The sequence below is a fragment of the Phascolarctos cinereus genome, unplaced genomic scaffold (assembly GCF_003287225.1).
Source record: "Phascolarctos cinereus isolate Bilbo 61053 unplaced genomic scaffold, phaCin_HiC Scaffold_4;HRSCAF=312, whole genome shotgun sequence".
Classification (NCBI taxonomy): Eukaryota; Metazoa; Chordata; class Mammalia; order Diprotodontia; family Phascolarctidae; genus Phascolarctos; species Phascolarctos cinereus.
Genome location: NW_027555847.1, coordinates 13,273,946 through 13,296,815, shown reverse-complemented (window position 1 = coordinate 13,296,815; position 22,870 = coordinate 13,273,946). Strand labels below are relative to the sequence as shown.

Sequence of the window (22,870 nt, the reverse complement as noted above, 5' to 3'; positions counted from 1 at the left end):
AGACAGCATGAAAATGGGAAAAACAAAAACAAAAACAAAAACAAAAAGCCGTGGACATGGAGTAAGAAGACCTGAGTTCAAATCCCCTCTGATACTTACTATGTGATCCTGGCAGATCTTTCTGAGACTCAAATTCATCATCTGTAAAATGGGGAGAATATATATAGTCACCTCGGGGGTTACTGTGATACTCGGATAAGTACTAATTACTTCTTTAATTTAAAATATCCAGCCCCACAAAGATGATATTCATGGATTTCTCATTTAATTTCCTTCAGATACTAGGACAAAGAGATGTGGGGAACCTAACCATGAACTCATGCTTCCTACTTCAGCTAAAGGACTGACCAGTCAGTCCACAAGCATTCCTTAAGTGGCTCCTGTGGGCCAGGTGCTGCACCAACTCCTGGGAATCTCAAGACAGAAGGGAAGCAATTCCTGCCTTCAAGAAACGCCTCTTGTTTGCATTAACACATGGCTTTTAAGGCTATTCTGTCACACACACAAATCAGGTAACATACAGGAAGCTGGTTCTTGGGCAGACAAATTAAATTAACTAAGGAGGTATCAAGTTCAAACACAGCCCTTTAGAGACTTGTCCCTCTCCTGCTCACAAGCATTCACTGGCTCCCCAGTGTTCCCTAAGGAAGACTCTATGCTTCACAGGCTGGCTCCCACCCATTTATCCAGGCTCAGTCTACATTCCCTCTTATGTCTGATACTGCACACAGCCTGGCTTCCTCACCATCCTTGGTTCTGAGCCTGCTCTCCTGTCTTCCTGCTTTGGTTTAGGCTACTCCCAAGGGCAGGAGTAAACTCCTTCAAGGCTCATCTCGTGTGCCATCTCCTCCCTGAAGTATTTCCTTCTTCCCCAGACGCCCATGATGTCTCCCTCCTCAGATTTGTTCCCTGCCCTTGGTTGTACTAGGTCCTTATCATGCTCCTCTGGTGGTTAGGACTATTTCTGTCCTGTCTTCACCCTCTAGTAGACTTCAAGCTCTTAGGGGATGGGGGTGGGGAGCCAGCGCTAATGTCATCTGAGTTACCAGATCCATCAAATGAGGATCAAATGAGATATTTGTTAAATGCTTAGCATGGTATCTGGCATGTAATACATGCTTAATCAATGCTTATTCCATTCCAATCCATTCCACATACTCACGAATGAATTTAATGTTTATTAATATTTATAAATGTTTATTAAGGTGAAGAAGGGAAGTAAATTGAATATATTTTTATAATGTTTATAGAGATTTATTACTAAATGTGCCACAGTGGATAGAGCATTGCACTTAGGATGATGAAGACTGGGATTCCAATCTTATTCATTCCTTCAGCAAGCATTTATTAAAGACCAACTATATACCATTCTCCATGTGGGTTCTAGGGTTACAAAGACAACGGCAAAACAGCTCCTGCCCTCATGAACCTTACATTGTAGAGGAGGAAGCTTTTAAAAGAATGGCTTTTAGTATCTTCTATATCAAAACAGATAGTCAATGAACAAATATCTCAATAAACATTTCCACAAACTGAATTAAGTGCCTACTGTGTTCAGGTTACTAAACTAGAAAAAATATTTTAAAGAATATTAGTAAAAAGAAGAAAGAGTGCCTCCCCTTGGGTCTCAGTCACAAATGTGGCAGCCTTTCCCCCCTCTGCTCTTTTCCAAGCACAAGGTAATGCTGACAGACAAGGGGCCTGACAGTGACAGATTGCCCAGGGTTCGGCCTTCCTGTTTAGCTCAGATGGACTTTGTTCATTTCTGGACTGTGCTGTAATATAAACCCTGGCCCCCCTCAGACATCTTTGCTTTTGACTTCTCAGGCACCACTAATCCTAGAGGTTGCCTTATTGTTAAGTACATTCCACAGGAGAGGCATCTAGGACCCATGTTAAATGGACAACTGAGAGGAATTCTCAATGTGTAACTGGAACAAGGATGAAAGATTGTCTTCTAACATTACACACTTTGGCAACGTGGAGGTTTGGGAGCAGAGAGCCTGAGTCACTTGAAAATCATACACACACACACACACACACACACACACACACACACACACACACACATAGACACACATAAGAAAACAAACTCTACAACCCCACTTTCCTTTGAAGTTTGCTTGGCATGGGTTAGGCTGTGTACTTGACCCTGACTTTTAAAAGGTCACCTTTTAAGCTCTCTGTCCATTTCTCATACTGCTTGAAATCCTGTCTTGCCCACTCTTGTGTGGCCATTCTATCAAGATGGACTGATTAATCATGAATGGGAATTGACTGAGTCTGGCCTGGAGCACTGGAAGACTGTCACCGCCATGTTGTTCATGGATTTTCCTCTCCCCCCAGATCTGTTCCTTCTTTTGTCTTTAGCCGTAAACCAGAATTCGACTTTTGAAAAGCAGAAGTACAGTTAAAGCTTGTCGCCCTTATTGGGAATGAGATGCTTTGTACGTTAGATGAGAGTGAAGTAATGGAAAGGATCACCAGACCTCTTCAACTGGGGGGCTTCTTTGTGTAACGGAGCGAAATCCATTTTGTTGACTTGTTATTGTTAGTTATTAATGATAGTATCCCATCTCATAGCTCCATGCTATTATATATGCCTGGAATGTACTCTTCCTTTCTTTCTTCCTTCCCTCCTTCCTTCCCTCCCTCCTTCCTTCCTTTTCTCCCTCCCTCCTTCCTTCCTTCCTTCCTTTTTCTTTTTCTCTCTTCCTTCATTCCTTTCTTCCTTTCTCTCTTTTTCCCTTTCTTTCTCTTCCTTACTTTTTTCTTTTTTTCTCTCTCTTCCTTCCTTCCTTTTCCTTCCTTCCTTCCTTCCTTCCTTCCTTCCTTCCTTCCTTCCTTCCTTCCTTCCTTCCTTCCTTCCTTTCTCCTCTCTTCTTCTTCTTCTTCTTCTTCTTCTTCTTCTTCTTCTTCTTCTTTTCTCTCTCTCTCTCTCTCTCTCTCTCTCTCTCTCTCTCTCTCTCTCTCTCTCTCTCTCCTTTACAGCTCAGTTCACCTGGCACCTCATCTGTGAGGTGTTTCCTGCTCACCCCAGTTGATAGAGCCCTCCTCCAAAGTTACTCTGTGCTCACAACACGTTTGTTTTCTTGTTATTTACGCGAATGCATGTTGTTTCCCCTGGGTGAATGTACGCTCCTGGAGGGCACAACTATTTAATTTTGTCTTTCATATCCCTGTCTCCTGGCACAGTCCCTGGTATATTTTTGTTGTTGTTCAGTCATTTCAGTCATGCCCAGTCTTCATGACCCAACTTGGGGTTTTCTTGGCAAAGATACTGGAGTAGTTGGCCATTTCCTTCTCCAGCTCATTTTACAGATGAGGAAACTGAGGAAAAAAGAATTAAGTGACTTTCCTGAGGTCACATAACTAATAAGAATCTGAGCCTGGATTTGAACTCAGGTCTTCCTGACTCCAGGCCCCCTGCTCTATCACCTATACCACCTACCCGTTTCATCTGCAACATAGTACGTGTTAAATAAGTGACTGTTGGTTCACCAAAAGGCACTGTGGACAGCATACTAGATCTGGAATCAAAGAAGATCTGAGTTCAAATCCAGAAAAGGTTTGTAACCTTTGGCAAATCACTTAGCTTTTTTTTTTCTGTTCCAGTTTTCTCAGCTATAAAATTCCCTACCAGGGTTGATGTGAGGATAAAATGAGATAAAGCTTGTTAAATGTTGTACAAACCTTGAAGAGCTACATAATATGCAACCAGTGGTGGTGATGGTGATGATAAATTGGTTAATAGAAGATGCTTGTTGAAAAGTTCCAAGTTGTTTTATCCCTTTACCTTTTCATAAATTTTCCAGAATAGTGAGGCGCACACAGAAATCAGAAGGGGCTAGAAAAGCCCTTAGTATCTGAGACTCACCGACTCTGAGCTGGAAGAGAACTGAGTGGTCATCTGGTCTAATCCTCTCATTTTAAAGATGAGGAAACTGAGGCCCATGGGGGTAAAATGGTGATGATAGTAGCAGTACTTATTTCAAAGACTTGCCATGAAGATCCATCAAAATTATCAATAAATTTATCCATGGACATTTTTAAAGCACTTTCTAGATGTCAGACCCCATGGAAGAAACTAGGGATATAAAGAAGGGCGAAAGCTTGGTCTCTGCCTTTAAGGAACTTACATTCTAATGATAACATATTTAAGATCTTATGAAAACCTCAAAGCAAGATGTAAATGGAGATACTATAATAATCAGCTACCGAGATGATACAGATAGTACACCACAAAAGTGGGATTTGAACTCAGTCCTTGGATTCCAAATCTAAAACTTGTTCCCAATACCACACTGCTTTTCTAAGACCCAAAGAAATGCCTTGTTCATCATTTTTTTCCCTTTTGTGTTTCTATGCTTAGAAGTCATTTAAATAATTCTGCAATACTGGGTCAGCAGGTACAAATCATGACTGAAACTTCCCAACAGATCTTGGCTCTTGGTGGAAGGGTTGGGACTGATCAAATACATGAATAATCTTATCTTAAAACCAAAATCCATGTCACGATGGCACCACAAGGTGTGATGGCCTTGTCCCATCCTGCATGCGGAGGAAACTGTGGAAAGGGATGGGGCCTCTCTAAGATCATGCCCTGAGAAGAGGTGAGCAGAGGTGAGGGATCTCAGCGAGTCTGGCTGTTCAGCATTGTTGTTTTGTGTCAGAAATCCCAGTCATGTGCTACTAGGTTTCAAAGACAAAAATTGGCGTAATTGGAGTAAATGACTGGGGAGGCCATTGACTGAGAAGCGCACAAAAAGTAGGCCACCAATATGTCATTTTGGAGGGTCGGGTCTGTTCTTTGTCCCTCCTCACGAATGTCATCAGTTTCATCTTGTCCTCAATTCCCCTTTTGGTTAGGATGCTTCCATTCTCAATACGTGCCTACCACAAACAATAGGCATCCTTTATTGACAAATGGCTCTCTTATTGATCCATTTGCCCCCCACACATTCACATCTTAAAATTTTATTTGGAAAATACAATCGTTTGTGGTTTGAGTGCAAGAGCAGCTCCAGTGGGTGAAGAATGGGTCATTTTCAACCCCCCACCCCTTCCTTGGGGGATGACAGCAAGGCTGTTTTTAACAGGATCTTTCACCACCATCTATCTTAAGTCACCTCCTACTGAACTTAAAGTTGAGGACTTGGGGTCGGAAGGGAAAGAAAACAGTAATTAAAGGGGAAAAGTTGACTGAGCGAGTTTTTTTTTTCTCCCTCCCAGCACAGTCTGATTAGAACACTGCTGTAGGCTCAGCCCATGACATAATGGAGCTCTTCCACCATAAGCCATTACTCCAATCATTTCTTAATGGATTTTGTTTTTCATCAGGTAGATTCCTAATTGAACATGAACCCTCTAGATCTGACTGACTAGGACAGCCTCCCCTCCCTAAGCATCTGATTAAATGGACTCTAAATAAAGATTACGGGTCCCTTGATGGAAGCCCCAGTGGGCTTAATGGACAAACGGAGTTGGAGAGTGACCCAAAAATGTTTAGGCGGCTTCCTTTTACCGTGACTCTGATAAGTGGCAAGGCAGCAAAATGTAGTGGGAGAACGTTCAGCAATCTTGCAGTTCCGTTAAGTCTAAAGCAAGTCTGACAAGAGAGCATTTATCTCTTTAGTCTTTCCACTTCATTCTCCCCCAGCCCCACCCCCACCCTTTTGAAAATTCCATTTTTTTGTGGTTTATTAGCTGTATCTTGAATACCTCCTACAAACTGAATGACAGTTTAGGGCTATTAAATCTGTTCTTAGTACATATTTTTATCCATTGTTAACCTTGACTAAATGTATGTGAACAAATGGCCCGTTCACCCCCCGTTGTTGCCTGTATTTGTGAAAGCAGTGATTCCCTTTGACGTTTGTTTAGGCTGCGGCCTTGATAAAATGCTGAACATGGTACACTCTTCCCCCTTGGCATTCAGCAGGCCCTGAGAAGCTTATTTCTCTTTGCATTATCTTATCTTCTTTGCTAGCATACTTGGGGCTTCCTTTTCATATTTTAACTTTTATTTTCAGCAGTAGACAGGATTGCCTTAGACTCTGCAGATGGTGGTCTTCCAATGTTCTAAAGTTAATGTTAATACTATATATTTCCAACTGTTCTATGTTGATCTCAGTATTTTTAACGTTCTTATTTTTTTCTGAATAAACAAAAAAAATGGAGAAAAAATGAAGATATAGCCAAACGGTTAAGAGTTTCCTTTAAGTTATTTCCACAACAGTTTGATGTGCATTTGTTAAGCACCTGATGTATGCTAGGCCCTGGAGATAAAAAAGACAGAATAACACAGTTCCAGCTCTCAAAAAGTTTATATTCTGACAGGGAGATTATAAGATTACAGATTCAGTGCTAAATTCCAACTAATCCAATCACCTCATTTCCAGGCAAAGAAACTGAGGCCAATAAGTTTAAGTGCTTTGCTGAAGGTCACACAGGTAGAGCCAGAGCCATGTTTCAGACCCAAGCCCTCTGGCTTCCAGCACCCTTACAACCATACAACCCTGACACCCTTACAGCCAGACAACAAATGCCTAGAGAATTACATTCAGAGTGACTTCAGAAGCTATTCACAACTGGAGGGATCAGGAAAGGCTTCAGGCCAGAGAGTGGTGAGGCTGAAGGAAGTCCTAAGGAGCATTTTAACCATTTATTAAGCAACGGGACTCTGGGTAGAGTCCTCGCTGTGGGATGAAACAAAGCAAACTTTGGCTATTGAGAGAGTGCACCTTGAAGGTGAATAAGCAGAAGCCTAGCTTTTCTCTTTAGCCCCATTCTTTGTATTCCGCATGCTTCACCCCCTGCTTGACTTGTTTTGACTCCCGAGAGGGTGTGACAATGGCGATTTCTAATTTTGTAATTCTTAAATTGTCCAAGCCCTATGTCCCTCCCCACTGAAATTCAGTTCATATTGAAACCTCTCGATCTGAGTCATGGTTACCACTTTTCACTCATTAGTTATCTGGAGATGTAATATTAATCCAGGATATTTTTCATTAGATGACACAAATCAGGTTATTACAAACTGTTAACTCTAAACATTAGCTGTTGGGATTTCTACAACTGCAAAAAATTGCTTGAGTAGACCATGATGATGTTAATTGCAAACCAATATACCAAAATTCAATAGCCCTGAATTAGTGAACTGTGAAACCCAAAGAGCCTGGGAGTCCTGGGTTCATGCCTTAACTTTCACATTTATGAACTGAGTGAACCTGCACATGTTGCAAGGCTCCTCTGAGCCTCAGTGTACTCTTCTGTCAAATGAGTATAAACTCAAGGTTTACCCTGTTGGCCTCATAAGACCTTTGTGACAGTCAAATGGCATAGATCTGCAAGGACGGTGACCTTTCCAGGGCATCTCTTCCTGTTGTAATTCCTCCCACATTTCATCCTAAATTTTGCATAGACCATTCACACAAATAAGCAGCAGACCTTCCTCACATCCTTTCATTATCTTGGAGGTGCCATGAAACTGCCTGGGTTTTCTTCCTCTACCTTCTATTCATGACTGCTCTGCCTCTTCCTCTGTTTTTCTTTTATAATATTGATCTCTTTTGTTTATCTGCCATTTTGATTTACCATTATCTCTCTTGCTTGACCCTACCCTCAGTCATCTCTTATAACAAAAAATAAAAAGAAAGAGGGGAAAAAATGCAGTCTAGCTAAACTTCCCCATCCACCTTTCTAGTCATACATATATGTATATAATTTTAATCATTTGTTTTTACAGGCTAAATAGCCATCATAATGACAATGATGATGATGAAATATGACACTCATGTAATACTGAAAGTAACTTATATACATTATTTAATTCAACAAGCGCTTATTAAGTGTCTAATATGTGCCAAGCACATGCTAGGTACAAGGGATAAAAAGTTAAGAATGAAATATTTCCTGCTCTCAAGGGCTTTATGTGGGGGATGGGAGGAGGGGGATAGTATATTTACAAATAAGAAAACACAAAATATGTGCAAAATAAGTATAAAGTATTCTGAGTGGGAGCATGAATAATTATCCCATTTAATACTCAGAACAACTCTATGGGATATTACTATTCCCATTTTACAGATGAAGAATCTGAGGCTCAGAGAGTGTGAGTGACTTGCCCATGCTCATGCAGCTAGCAAGCAGCAGATGTAAGCCTGAGATTGAGGCTTCGATGACTTCAAGGCCTGTGGGAGTTACAGTTCACCATTTGGTGGCTAATACATATGACCGAGTGCTAAGGCCTATTTGTGCCCGCCATGTTTTTTCCTTTGCCCCTTGGATTCTCTTCTTTTTCTTCTTCTGAGATTTTCTGTGCTCACCCACCATTTGGCATTATAGGAAGAACACTCATGTTAAAAAGAGAAGGCTTTTTTTTTTAATTGGCGAGCTGCTTTTTCAGATTATTGAAATAGTTGCAGAATTTCCCAGATGCAGCCATCCCTAGCTGCCTCTTGTTCCTCCATTCTCATCCCAGCTGTCGATCATTCTCACATTAGCTCATGGTGCATTTCCCATGCTCATCTTGTATTTTCCCACACAAGATGCCCCATCTCCTTTGCTTTGCACCCACTGTGCCTCAGCCCTGGAAGTTTCTTCCTCCTCATCTGTAGCTCCCAGACACCTGATTTCTTCAATATTCAGCTGGAGACCCCTTTTACATGAAGACTTTGTTGGTCCCCTTTCCCAACTGCTGAAGTCTCCTCCACCAACAAGGGACCTTGCCTATGCGTTCTACATACCGGCGTGCCTTGTTTTTTTTACCTACAATAGAATGAAACTTCCCCAGGATAAAGATTGGTTTGGTTTTGCCTTTAGATTTCTAGTGTCTAGTGTGCTGATCAACACCTAATTGGTGATAAATCAATGCTTGTTGGGTTGATTGAGGGGCTACTTATGTAACTATTTGTCATGATTTATCAGAAGAAGAAAAAGGGAAACTTGATAGGAAGAGAGCTGGCCTTGCTGTCAGATAGACAAGGGTTCAAATCCTACCTCTGACACACATACTGTCTACATAACCCTGGGCAGGTCACTTGTCTCTTCATGTTCTAGGCAAGTTCAAGACTGCAAATGACATTGGAGAAGGGGCTTCCTCCTTCAGAAGTTCATATATCATCCCAACTCAGTGAAATCGTTCAAAGGATTAATTGTTTTGTAAGCCAAGAACCGAGTCTCTGTGCCTGGATAGGGCTTTTCTGTTGGTTTGTATGTGGGCCAACTTCTTTGAAAATGGGATAGTTCGGGCTTATAAACTATAATATGCAGTCAGAATTCAAAATTATCTCGGTGTTATGTGAGAACCACTTGATAAATAATAAAACAGTGTCTCAGCATGAGCTATGATGATTATTACTACTCTTCCTCTTAGGCTCAAATATACATGTATTGATTTCAGTGTATGTTGACTTAATGTTTCCTTGTCTTATCACAGGTCCTAGAGGTAGCATGGGAAAGTGAATAGGGAAAAGAGATTTGAGCTTGGAGTTAGGATTTCAAAACTGGCTTCTGACACTTACTACCAGTGTGACCCTGGATAAATCACATCAATTAGAGTCCTCTCTATGCCTTAATACTAAGTATTAGAAAGGTTTGGATATACAGATGGCACAAGGAATCCCCATGCTGCAAGTCTATGACAGTGAAGAAATCACAAATACTCCACGTTTTCTTATTTCATAGATTCTGTTTTTACATAATTTTTACAGTTTTCTTATTAGGCTAACAAATGAAGACAATAGTGTAGTTTAGAGTTCTGGTGGCATTATGAAGGAAAACAATGATGAAAGCAAAGGCAATATTTTTTATTGGAGGTGTTTTTAAAATAACTGGGTAAATTAACTTTGCTGGGAGTTTAATGGAAATATTATACCAGTATTTATATAACAGATTAGTTGGCAAAAAAAGGAAAAGCTACTAAGAGCCAAAAGGATTACTTTCTATGAATATTAAGGCCAGAGACTGGCTTTAAAAAAACACTTCTAAAATGAATGATTTTTAAAATGTGTTTTTATTAGCTCCATTTATTAAACAACAATAAAGCATTGGGGCTGAAATCAATGTTAACATCTACATGGAATTTTCCTTGCTAATGCATTTTTCCTGTAGTTGACAGAAAAGCTAATTGAGAATTATAAATTATCACAGTCCTCTTTTGTGATGTTCTTGCAAAAGAAAAAAGAGAAAAAGCTCATGGAATTCAGCAGAGCCCTCCTTTTGGAATCTCAGGTGGACAAGAATGGGACAATCCAGGGTTAATATGGCATCTGCAGATGTTGTGAAGGGGATCTGGTCATTCAGCCCAAATGAGGAATTTAAGCAGGACGGTATGGCCCCAGGAAAAGGAAACAAAAAACTGGTAGTAATTAGTCCCAGGAGACAATACCAGGGTCGAGCCATTAGGATCTCTTTTGATGATGACAGTAAAAATCACACCATTCAGTTAAATCAAACAAGCATTTATTAAGCACCTACTATGTGTGAAGAACTGAGCCAGATGATGGCAAACCAGTGAGACACACACAAATCCAAGACAGTTCCTGCCAGCTTACTGGGTATGGAGTTGCGGAGTAAGAGGGAAGAACACCTCAATCCATCAAAAAGCATTGATAAAGTGCCTACTATATGCTAGGCATATACTATGCTACCAGGAAGCATCTGAGTGGCTTAGTGGATAGAGCACTGCTCCTGGAGTCAGGAAGACCTGAGTTTAAATCTAGCCTAAGGCTGTACTAGCTGTGTGACCCTGGGCAAGTCACTTAACCTTTGTTTGCCTTAATCTACAGGGGAAGGAAATGGCAAATCATTTAGCATCTTTGCCAAGAAAACCCCATGGACAGTTATTGGCATGCTGTCATCTGTGAGGTCATGACAAGTCAGACACAACTGAACTACTGAACAGCAACATTATGCCAAGCACTGTGACAAAAATAAAACTTCCTGGCCTCGAGAGGCGTACATTCTGTCCCAGGAGAGACCATGTGTATACAGAAGCATCCAAACTAAATCCAAAAGAAATGCTAATTTGGTGGATAGGCTTCAGCAGCTGGGGAGTCAGAAAAGGCTTCATGTGGAAGACTGGGTTAGAGTTAGCTTGGTTTGGACTTACACTTGAGTTTTGAAGGAAAATAGTTAAGTATATGCAAAACATATACCAAGTTGATTCTGGGAAATTTCTGAATATATCTCATGTCTGGCCCATGTCCAGGTTTCCATAAACAGATGACAGGTTCTCCTGTGAGATGCGTGGAGGCCAGCAAACTGATGTACTAGCTTATGAACTCCTCGAGGGAAGGAGCTCCGTCTGCCATTTTCCCTCTGTCTTTCTGATGGATAGCCCATCACCTTGTTAAGAAGAGATGCTTAGTCAATGCTTGCGAATTGAATTAAATCAAAGTGAATTGAGTGCCCACTGCATTCATGCCACTTTGGACCCATTTAAAAGAAAAATGGAACTCGCACTCACAGTGAGCATATGCATTATCACACACCATACAGTAGAGTATGACTGAGGGAAGAATGGCGTGACAAAAAAACACAGATGCATGTAATGGTGGTGTTATTTCTTCTAAACCCCCAACATCACTGAATGGACCAAATGTCCCTTTTAAGGAAGAATTGTCCCAACTCTGGGCTGCTTGTCCTAGATGGGTACCATACAATAATAGAGAGGCAGTATTGCCTAGTGGGTAGAGTCTTGGCCATGGAATCAAGAAGATCTGTGGTCAAATGCTGCCTTTAATACATCCTAACAGTATGACTATATCATTGAACATTTCTAACTTTAGTTTCTTTATCTGCATACTAAATATAATGAAACTTCTAGTGCCTACCTCAGAGAGTTTGGGAGAAATCAAATGAGATACCATAGGAAAAGTGCTTTTTGAACTTTGAGATATTATAGTAATGGCAATTATTATTATTGTTGTGGTTGTTATCTAATTTTTCAATGGAGTTCAAACAGAAATGGTCCTGGGACTAGTTGTGTTCCCAATATTGTTCTTGTAGGGCCGAAGCTAAGCAGACTATTGTAAAGTTGGATAAATGATGATTTTCTGTGATTGAATAAGAATATTGGAATCCAGGCCCATTTTCAGTAGGACTCCTGGAAGCAACATCAGCATAAGCTCAGTAGCAAACAGGAGAATGGGGATGATTAGTCTTCTAGCTTTTTACCCAAAGTTTTGATTTCTTCTGCTAGGTCTCTACATTTTGAGAGCTTTTCCTTCTGAGTAGCTTGGACGTTATTGTTCATTCATTTTTCGTTTTTGAAGAGAACCAATAATATCACGCGGTACTGTCTTGACTTGCATGTGAACTGGCTTTAAGTGAGGCAGAGTTACTAGTATTTGTTCCATAATGTCTTCTGGAGGGCCATTTTATTCCACTCTTGGATCTAAGCCATTCTAAAGGCCCTATTCAAGGGTAAGCCATTTTGTTTCTTTCTTCAAATCAAATGCCACAGTCCTTCTGCCAGACTTTACCATTGTTCAATGAGATGATTTCTGCAAAGTTTTAATCTGTTAATTATGCATTTTGAGAAGGTCTATCAATGTGGTTCCTCCTTTCAGGAAGGGAAGTTATTAATCTTTCTATTTCTGCCTGAGCCTAATGGTCCATGTATTTATTTCACTTATATCATGCAGTTTTTTTAGGATGCTTTCCAAATCTTATATGGTCCATTTTATATTTCTGAGAGTGTTCATTAAATTATCATTGTTAGCACTCTCATTATACTTGGTCTAGGAAGTCACAAATTAGCCATTACCTTAGGTGTGCTCAGCCTCCAGCTCAGATATATTCTAGCATGTAAATGCAAGAGGCTAGTTACACAGTCAAGTCAAGTCAAGAAGCATTTATGAAACACCTACTACGTGCCAGGCACTGTGCTAAGCACTGGGGATACAAAGAAAGGCAAAAACCAATCCCTGCTTTTAAGTAGCTCTCAGTCTGATGGGGATAGCATGCCAATAACTGTGAACAAGTAATAGGCAGGATAAATTGAAAACAACCTGGAGCAGATTGGATGGCATATTCCTCACTGTGCAAGGGCCTTACGTAATCATTCATAGTGCCACAGAAAAAAATACTAGACTTAGAGTCCAAGGTTTGGAGTTCAAATCTTGGCTCACCCACTTAGTACAAGTGTGATTTTGAGGAAGTCATTTCATCTCTCTAGACGTTGGTTCCTTCGTCTATAAATTGGAACTTGACAAGCTCTAACGTCCCTCCAGCTCTAAATCTGCACTCCTCTGACCTTGTGGTGGCCACAGAATGGGTGATCAAAGGGGACAGCATGCCCAAAGATCATACCTAGAAATAGGTTTGCCTCAGATGATGCCTTAGTGTGGAATTCATGGTGATTTGAGAAAGCCAGTAGAAATGAAAGAAGGCAAGAGTGTAGTGATGACATAGTAAGCATTAGTATGAAATCTACTTAATTTTTTCCCCCTTTATTTCATGAGACAAGAGTTACAAGAGAAGGACATCCATGGTTGGGTTTCTGTTGGCTTTGTTGGAGGGGATCCTGATCTCAAAAAGAAGACAGATTCATGGGAGTTTGGGAGTGTGCTATTGATTAATAAAATGTTGCCATCTTTACTAAACACATTTTTACTAAGAGATTAGGCCTTTGCTAATGAAAAGCCTTTCTTTTATCTTTTTCACTCCTACAAGTATTTTCAAACTAATTTATCCTGTTCCTCCCCCAACCACAGAAGGGGCAATTTTTGCTTTACTAAAGATGATTGGAATGATATGGCAATATTTTTGCTCCATCACCTTTTTAAATACATAATAATGTCAGATGAATACAAGGAACTGGTTATAATATAAACAGGAAATGATAAAAAATGAGAACATCTAAGTGCCTGAAAAATGGGGAGTGTTTATCTAAAATTAATCCACAGTCTCATAACTTTGAAAGCAGAATAAATAGGTTGTATTTCCTTGACTTTCTTGGAACCATTGCCCCCAAATATTTACATTTTTCCTGTGCTGATGCCAAGACCCTTGGACAATTTTTTTTAAAAAAGACCCCAGTGATTTCTTGAATATGGAATGGGCTGCATTGGTGGCAAGTGGTTTCCCCATCACTGGAGGTCTGCAAGCACATGCTGGGCAGTTACCCTGGGGATCTCAGAGACAGGATTCTGATTCAGGCCTGGACTTGGGTTACAGGAAACAGATGAGGTGAGAACCAGGATCTTGACCTTAAGCTCAATATTCTTTCTACCCTACTATACTCCTCCAAGATCAAAATGATAGAATCATACAGTTTCAGAGGGAGAGGAGTCAGAGGTGTGCACTTATAGACAGTGTGGATTCCTTCTCCAATATCACTCTAGTAGAATGTACGCTGTCTGAGGGCAGAGTCTGTTGTTCATTTTGTCGTTGTGTCCCTATGAGGCAAAATGATGCACAGATGAGGCAATGTTCACAAAGCATTTAGCACAGTGCTTAGCGTGGAGAGGATGCTTACTAAGTGCTTCTTTCCTTCCTTTCTTCCTTTCCTCTTTCCATCTTTCCCTTTTTCTCTCTCTCTTTCCTTCCTTCCCTCCTTCCTTCCTTCTCTCCCACCTTCCTCTTTTCCTTCTTCCTTCTTTCCCTAGCACTTAACGCAGGGCCTCCCAAAGTGAAGCCCATGTCATAAATGCTTTTTGAACTCCTCAATCAAATGTTGTTATCTATGAAAAACCTGAAGACATTTAGTGATGGATTTCTACCTCCTGAAGCAGCCTATTCCCTTTGGGGACAGCAGTACCAATTACAAACATTAATAATAATAATAATAATAATAATAATAATAATAATAATAATAATAATAATAATAATAATAATAAGTGTATATATATCACTTTACAGCTTGCAAAGTGTTTTACATATTTTCTCTTTTGACACTCACAACTGCTCTGTGAGATAGGCGCTATTATTATCCCCATTTTACAGTGGAGGAAACTGAGGCTGAATGAAATTAAATAATCTACCCAAAGTAAACAAAGCCAGTAAGCATCTGAGGCAGAATTTGAACTCAAGTCTGTTGGACTGCCAGTGCTGCGTCCTATTCACTATAACCAGTTGGGTTTTTTTTCTTGAAATTGAGTCAAAATATACATCCTTCTATCTCCTATTTGTTTTTCTTTGGGGCCATTCCGAAGAGGTCAGCTTCTTCCAAATGACCAGCCTCCTTGCTTTGAGTTCACTATCTGCCCCTGATTCTTTATCCATGGCTTCCAGTAGCTTCCTCCTCTGGGAATGCTTCAGAGTGTCAATGTCCTTACTAAAACGTCACACCTGAACTGGACTCAGTACCCTGGATAGGGTTCAGCCCAACAACAGAGATTGTCACCTCCTTTTTCTGGAAATAACTCTAAAGTGCAGCCTATGGGCCATTAGCTTTAGTGTCTGCCTCGTCACATCCTGTCTTATATCGAGACTGATGTCTATGAAAACCTTTGACAGTTTCTCATATTAACTCCTTTATAGGCACCTGCTCCCCCATCCTGTCCTTATGCCATAGATTTTTTGAACCTAAGTGTAGGATGTGGTTCAATAAAATGGTTGAATATAATAAAAATTAAACCAGTAGAGATAAATGTAAAGTCTTTCACTGGGTGCACAAAAGTCCACTTCATAAGTAAAAGAAGTGAGATGGGTGGTTAAATGGCCATGTCAGACACTGGATGAATGAAAAAGATCTGGGGACTTGAGGAGGCTGTCAGCTCACTGTGATTCACTGTCGTCTGGACCAGTGATGTCTGACTCAGTAGAAATGGGAGTCACTCAGTCAGATTTCTGGGACGCACATTGGCTTTGTTGTTGTCGTTCAGTCATTTCAGTTATGTCAGACTCTCTGTGACTCCATTTGGGGTTTTCTTGGCAAAGATACTGGAGAAGTTTTCCATTTCCTTCTCCAGCTCATTTTATACATGAGGAAACTGAGGAAAACAGAGTTAAGTGACTTGCCCAGGTTCACATAGCTAGGAAGTGTCTGAGGCCAAATAAGAATTCAGGAAGATGAATCTTTCCGACTCCAGGCCCAGCATTCTATGCACTATGGTGCTACTTAGCTATTCTATAACCCAGATGGTTTAGAAAACCACATGTTGGCATTATTAATATTTGATTGTGTTTTTATGTGTTTTGTTAAATATTTCTCAATTACATTTTAATCTGCTTGTAAGGCACTTGGGAATGTTGGGGGCCACAGTGTAGCCGTGTTTGATGTTTCCAATCAGCCTCCTAGCTGGTCTCCTATTAGCTACTCTCTCCCTTCTTCAACCCTTCTTTCATACAAATGCCACAACTGCCCATATGATTTTCCTAAAGCATAGACCTGATGATGTGACTTCCTTACTGGAAACCTCCAGTGATTCCTCATTGCCTCTAAGATGAAAGAGAAACTCCTTTCAGCATTTCCAGGCTTATTTTTACAGTGAATCAGTTTTAATAAAAATGCACTTAATAGGAAAAATCAACATATAATAGAGAAAGAGAATGTCCTTCACAAAGTTAGGCTTATGTTAGTCTTGATAAACCAGGTTGACTTTAGGCCCCCATTTCTTGATATTCCTTGTTCCTTCAAGTACTGCCTGAAGGTCAAACATAATCTCTCACTGTCAGGGATCTCTAGGCTTAGGAGGAGATGAATGTCCTGCTTTTGAATAGGAATCGAGGTATCTGAGTTGAAAGGAACTCTAGGGAAACTGAGGCCCAGAAAGTTGAAATGACTGACCCAATGTAGGAGGTAGTTGAGACAGTATATGAAACCTCTGATTCCAAATCCAGTTTGTCTACCATTATACTAGAATGGATTCTGGGTAGGAGGTAGCCAGATCCACTTACATCTTATGATTGTGAAGGAATGTGATCTGATGATAGGGGATACTGGAAAGCCGACGAGGAAACTGCCTTTAGTTTCTGTTTCAATTCAACAAATATTTAGCAAGTGCTCTTAGTAAGTATAACAATAACAACAATAATAATATCAATCATTTATATGTTAATTTAAGATTTATAAAGGACTTTAAAAACATTTTCTCATTTAAACCTTACAACCAGCTCCCTGAAGTAAATGCTATTATTTATTCCATTTCACATATGAAGAAACTGAGTCTAGGGGAGACTATATGACTTGTCCAGGGTCACACAGCTAATAAATGATTGAGACAGTATTCAGACTTAAGTCTACCTGACTCCAAGCCCACTTTGCCATTTAGCTAGCTTCTGTGTTCCAAGTGCTAGGGATACAAAAGCAAAAAAAAAAAAAAGTCCCTGCCTTCAAGGACTTTGCAATCTCCTGGGGGTATGGAGAAGTCCATGAAAAAATATAAATATGCATATAGATATGGATAGATAGATTTGTATGTAAATATAGATGCATATATATATATACACACACACATATGCACACAAATGTATGCATACACATACTTTACATACACATATACAATGTACCATAGTATATAGTATAGTATATACTTTATATAGTATATATACACAGATTATATGTTTATTTATTTAAATGTATATATGTACATGTGCATGTATATATGTATACACACATACATATGTGTGCATATATGTATGTATGTATGTGTGTATGTATGTGTGTGTATATACATATATACACACACATATATATATACATACATACACACACACACACACACACACACACACATATATATATATATATATATATAATATATATATATATATATGCACACACACACATATGTCTCTGAAATTCATTATAGTTTTAGCCTGTTATAAGAGGTGGCACTGGAGAGCTAATTCTCGAAGGTAAGCCAGTAGTTCCAAGAGGCAGAGCGGTGATGAAGGAGAACTTTCTGACATGAGATACAGCCTCCAAAGGCACAAGTTACAGATGAAATGACATGTGTGTGTTGTAACAAGTGAGCCAGTCTGGTTGGAACACAGAATCACCCTGGAAAAGGAGATCAAAGTCATATTGCAAAAGTCTTTGAATGGCAATGCATTTCATCCTAGAGGCATTTGGAAGCCGCTGAAGCTTTTTGAGAGGAGAAGTGACCTTGTCAGGCAATATGCTTTATACATATGAGTTTGGTAGCTGTGCGGAGGGTGAATTGAAGAAAGGAGACATGAATGCAGAGAGACCAAGTGAGTAGCTATTATTATAGTCTAGACAAGAGATGATGGGGGTCTGAACTCCTTTGACTCTGAGAGAGGAACTATTTAGACAGTATCACTAGAAGTCTTAAAAGGAAAGAACCAAAGATGGTGCTCTTTCCAAAGGAAGTGTAGAATGTTAATATGCCAGTGATTTGCTGAAGAGAAGGCAACATGCTAAGGGGGCTGGTGGCAGCAACCTTCATCAGCAAAAAGGAGGAATTCATTACTCTGTGGAGGAAAGCCATTTCCTTGCTAGGGCCAGAGCAAATTCCAGATTAAAACTGGTTATGGGTATTACTGTAGACAGGGATTGGAAGGAGAACAAGAGGCAGCTTCCATCCTTTTTTGAGAAAGCAATGAGCCGAGATAAGACAGGAGTTAGCGTGGCAAGATTTTTTTTTCTTCTTAAAAAGTTTAAAAGAAAAAAAAATAGCAGGAGGCAGGTTGAGGATCTGGGTCAAGGGAAAAAGTGAATGATGGAAAACATGACAGATACTTTACTGGCAGAGGAGAAGTCATCTCTGAGCATGCCATCCAAGGGAAATCTTGAAGAAAATTAAAGTGCTTGAGATATGAATTGCTTCTTCGGCATGAAGATTGCCTTGTATTAATTATATTGTATTTGTTATTTATATATTGATAACTATATTTCAATATTGGATGGTGCAGTGGATAGAACACTGAGCTTGGAATCAGAAAGACCTGAATTTGGATCTATCCTCAAATACTTACTATCTGTGTGACCCTGGACAAGTCACTTAACCCTATTTGCCTCAGTTTCCTCATCTGTAAAACGAGCTGAAGAAGGAAATTGCAAATCACTTCAGCACCTTTGTCAAGAAAACACCGAATGGGGTCACACAGTGTCAGACACAGCTGAAATGACTGAACAACAAATATTTCACTATAGTCTGTTTCTTTTGTAATACTACATGTTTTATTTATGCCTTTTCAAACTTCATTTTGAATAGGAGTTCGTAGGCATTACCAACTGCCAAAGAGTTCCATGACCCAAAAAAGATAAAACCCCCTGACCTGAACTAATGGGGATCTCCAATCTGTTCTTTGTCCATACATTTGATAATTCAGAAATCAAAGAGATATTTTGTCCCAAAATCCTCTCATCATTTCATCCCACCAAAACTGTGCCACATGGCTTAGATGCCAACTGTGAGTCCCCAAATATTTCTGGTGCCTTCTACCTTACAGCCTGAAATAATAACCAGCTTCTTTCTTTTTCAGACAGGAAGCCCTGCTGGCTGCTATCAGTGAAAAGGATGCCAATATAGCCTTGCTTGAACTGTCTGCTTCCAAGAAGAAGAAGACACAAGAGGAAGTCATGACCCTGAAACGTGAAAAAGACCGATTGGTGCATCAGTTGAAGCAGCAGGTGGGCTCACATGCATGCACACACTTTCTTTCCTTGCCGAAGTCTGGGACCTTATTTGAGGCTCCATGTCTTAGCTGTCTGTCCTTGCTCAGTTTTCATCACATAGACATCAGCAGCTAAGACAAGGTAGGCTGATGGTGATGACTCAGCTGTCACTCTCCCAGCACCCTGTGGCTTCTCCATGCCCCTATCCATGCATGCCAGCTTGTGTGTGGCCCATGCTCTGGGTTTCCAGCCTTTCATTATTGCTTCTTTTCCTCACTATGTCATTCTCACCTTTTTTCCTCCCATTCCTCCCATAATGATGTACTCTAATTATATTTTGTGAATCTTCTGTTACCTACTATCTGTGTGACCTTGGGCAAATAACCTAGCCACGCTAGGCCTCAGTTTCTTCATCTGTAAAATGACTGGGGTAGATAGAAGGTCTTTAAGGTCCTTTCCAGCTCTAAATCCATAGATCACCTTTTATATTACGTGTGATTCTCCTCCCACAGAAGCAGCCCCCTTTATTCTGTTGTCTCCTCTCTGCTACCCTCAAATTCCCTTGTTTGCTTTTCCTCCTTGAAAATTCTATCCTTTAGCTTTCCTCCTCTCCCCTCTGATCTCTATTCTCTGACCTCTTTCTCCCCATTATTCCTCACCATGGTGTGGTTTGATGTCTAGTCCTTAGAAGCTTCAGCACCATGGAGAGTGCCTTGACATCCCCCTTGCCTCCTTGAACTTTGAGAAATCACCTCCCTTGCTCCCCAGAATCTAGGTGATCGGTGTCTTTTGCTAACACCTTTTGGTCTTGCTGCTCTTTCCTCCAACTTCTCCTGAATGTCTGTCCCTGTGTGTTGAGATAGACCACCACTTGCTCGCAAAGTCCTTTGCTTTCTGCCAGATGCTTTGCAATGGGTTTACCTGGCAATTGGAGACCAAGGTGTCCCAAAATTAACCCTTGAAATATTCTGAAGTATATTCTGAAGTTATTTATCTTTCATAAATAACTTGAGGCCTTTTGCATGCAGTGGTTCATGAGACCACCCCCAGCCCCAGGCTTCTCTCTTTATTCTAAGATCTATTTTTGTGTCTTCTTCATGGCCTTGACCTCATGAAAAGGCTTGCCACTTATGAAGGTCAAAATTTTGAAGTGGCCTGTACGTGATTTAACTCTCTGTTGCCACACAGACTCTATCTACTCTGAGGTGAGTCCTGGGGATGGCTGTCTGGTCCCAACCAGGGTGACTTTAGTCAAGAAAAGCATGTCTACGTTGGGTAGCAGGGAAGCTAGAGACCAAGAATCCTCAGAGAGTGCTCCATACTTTTCTTTTTTTCAGGGTATCTTCAGGCCCTGAATCTGAGTATCCTTTTTTTGCCTGGCTGAGCCTTGGCCTTCTAGCTCTTCAGAGAAATCCATTTGCTGTCCAACATTGGGGGTCATTTTGCAGGCTGGCATGGGATTTGGGTGGGGAGGTGTCATACATTATAATTCTTTATTTGGAGCTGTGCATCCTATAACTGAGATTTGCAATCACTCAGCAACAGAAAGTTAAGAAAAAGCCTTTCCTTCCCTCCTTTCCTCTAGGTCTTCCCCCATGCCCTCTCTCATCTCACTTCCTACACCTAACCATTGTAGCTTTCTCCTACAGGTTTATAGATATAAGAAACATCCCCAGAGCATGAACATACCATCCACCTGTGATGTTGGCTTCATCACAGACATTGCTGCCACCTACCTCGGCTCCAGCCATGATGCACACATGATCCCAAAGTCTCAGGTCAGTCAGCTGTGTAGGAAGCCTTTCCTGTCCTCCCAGCCATGGTATACATCAATGCCAAGACTATGCGTTGACCCCTTGGCTACGTTGCTCTCCTCCTGTATGCATGCCTTGGCTGAAATCATACAGCTGAGCTGCAAAGCATTGTGGGCAGTTCTTGACCAGGCAATAGTGACTTTTTTTTTCTTTCAAGATTCTTGAATAATTCTCTCACTACCCATCTTAACTCTCCCTTAGTCTTGGAGCCGTAAGGTGATTTTAGAAGAAAATAAAAGGAAACAGAGAAAAACGAGCCATAAACAAACAATAGGAGGGCAAAACAGTGTATTTTTCAAGTCTTTTTTTTTTGATCTTGGAAATGTGTTCCGGATTCCTGGAATGATTGAGCAGAGCCCTTCAACTTGCTCCTAGGGGAATGTACAAAGTGTTCCTTATTTGCAACAGGCTTGATTTTATGGGACTTGGAATGTGTTTGAAAAATGGTCAGCCCGGGTAGAGAAATGCCACGTGTGAGCAGATTTTGGGGAGCCGTAGCAACAGGAGAAGGAGCAGAGGCAGGTGGCCTCAAGGAGCCCTTAGCCATTCGATTGGGGAGGGAGCAAAGTGTTAGCCCTAGGAAGACCACCCCCCATTGGGGCAGTGTGGCATCCTTGATAGAGGGGCCCATGTCTTTGATCAACTGCTTGAGTCAGAAATAAGCCATATATGGATAGTCTTGTCCAGATAAATTAACAAGGGGATGTGGCTCGGAGCAATGGAAGACTACCAACTGAGCAAGAAATCAAGCTAGTGCTAATGATAATAATAACAGCTGGTATTGGTATGACATTTTAAGGTCTACAAAATACTTTACATATTTTAGCAATGGATATAAAGGAAGACCTGAGTCTGAATCCTGCCTTCCACCCTTACTTGCTGTGTGATTCTGGGTAAGTCACTTAACCTCTTGTCTTCCTCAGTTTCCTCATCAGTAAAATGGGGATAAAAATAGCACCTGCCTCCCAGAATTATTGTGACACTAAAATGAGACAATATTTGTAGACCCCCAGTTTGTAAACTTTAAAGTTTTAAATTTAGCTTTAAAGTACTATATAAATGCTAGTTGTTATTATTAATCATCTTTAGTATTATTATTATCATCACTTATTATTTGATCCGACTGTGTGCTAGGCACTGTGGGTAAAACTACAAAGAATGAAATCATCCTTCTTCATAAGGAGCTTATATTCTGATTGTGGAGACAAGTCCACACACACACACACACACACACACATACACACACGTATGTATGTGTGTGTGTGTGTGTGTGTGTGTGTGTGTATGTATGTGTATATATGGAGTGATAATAAGTAGAATGTCATTTGGAAGGAAGGAGACCAGCAGTTGGGGGAATCCTGGAAGCTCAGTATCAAAGATTGTTCTCTTGATGTCTTGAGGGAGATGAAAGTTTCTGTGATGCAGAGATGAGGAGTGAGTGTGTTCTAAGTCTGGAGGCTGACCAGCATACAGACATGGAGCTACAGAGTTGGAGGTGAGGGACAGAGAGAAGTTTAGTTTG

At 40.6% G+C, this 22,870-nt stretch overlaps 1 protein-coding gene across 6 annotated transcripts in view; it reads left to right on the top strand.

The window, feature by feature from the left end:
• Window positions 1-22,870, top strand: part of ERC2 (ELKS/RAB6-interacting/CAST family member 2) — a 1,023,879-nt gene that overhangs the window by 711,183 nt on the left and 289,826 nt on the right. For 3 of the 6 annotated variants that reach the window (XM_078152062.1, XM_078152061.1, XM_078152063.1), the window contains 2 exons: window positions 19,402-19,549; window positions 21,184-21,312. In XM_078152062.1, the coding sequence (XP_078008188.1) occupies window positions 19,402-19,549; window positions 21,184-21,312 (277 nt within the window). The remainder of the gene's footprint in view (window positions 1-19,401; window positions 19,550-21,183; window positions 21,313-22,870) is intronic. The other 3 variants (XM_020970639.2, XM_078152065.1, XM_078152064.1) reach the window with 1 other exon arrangement.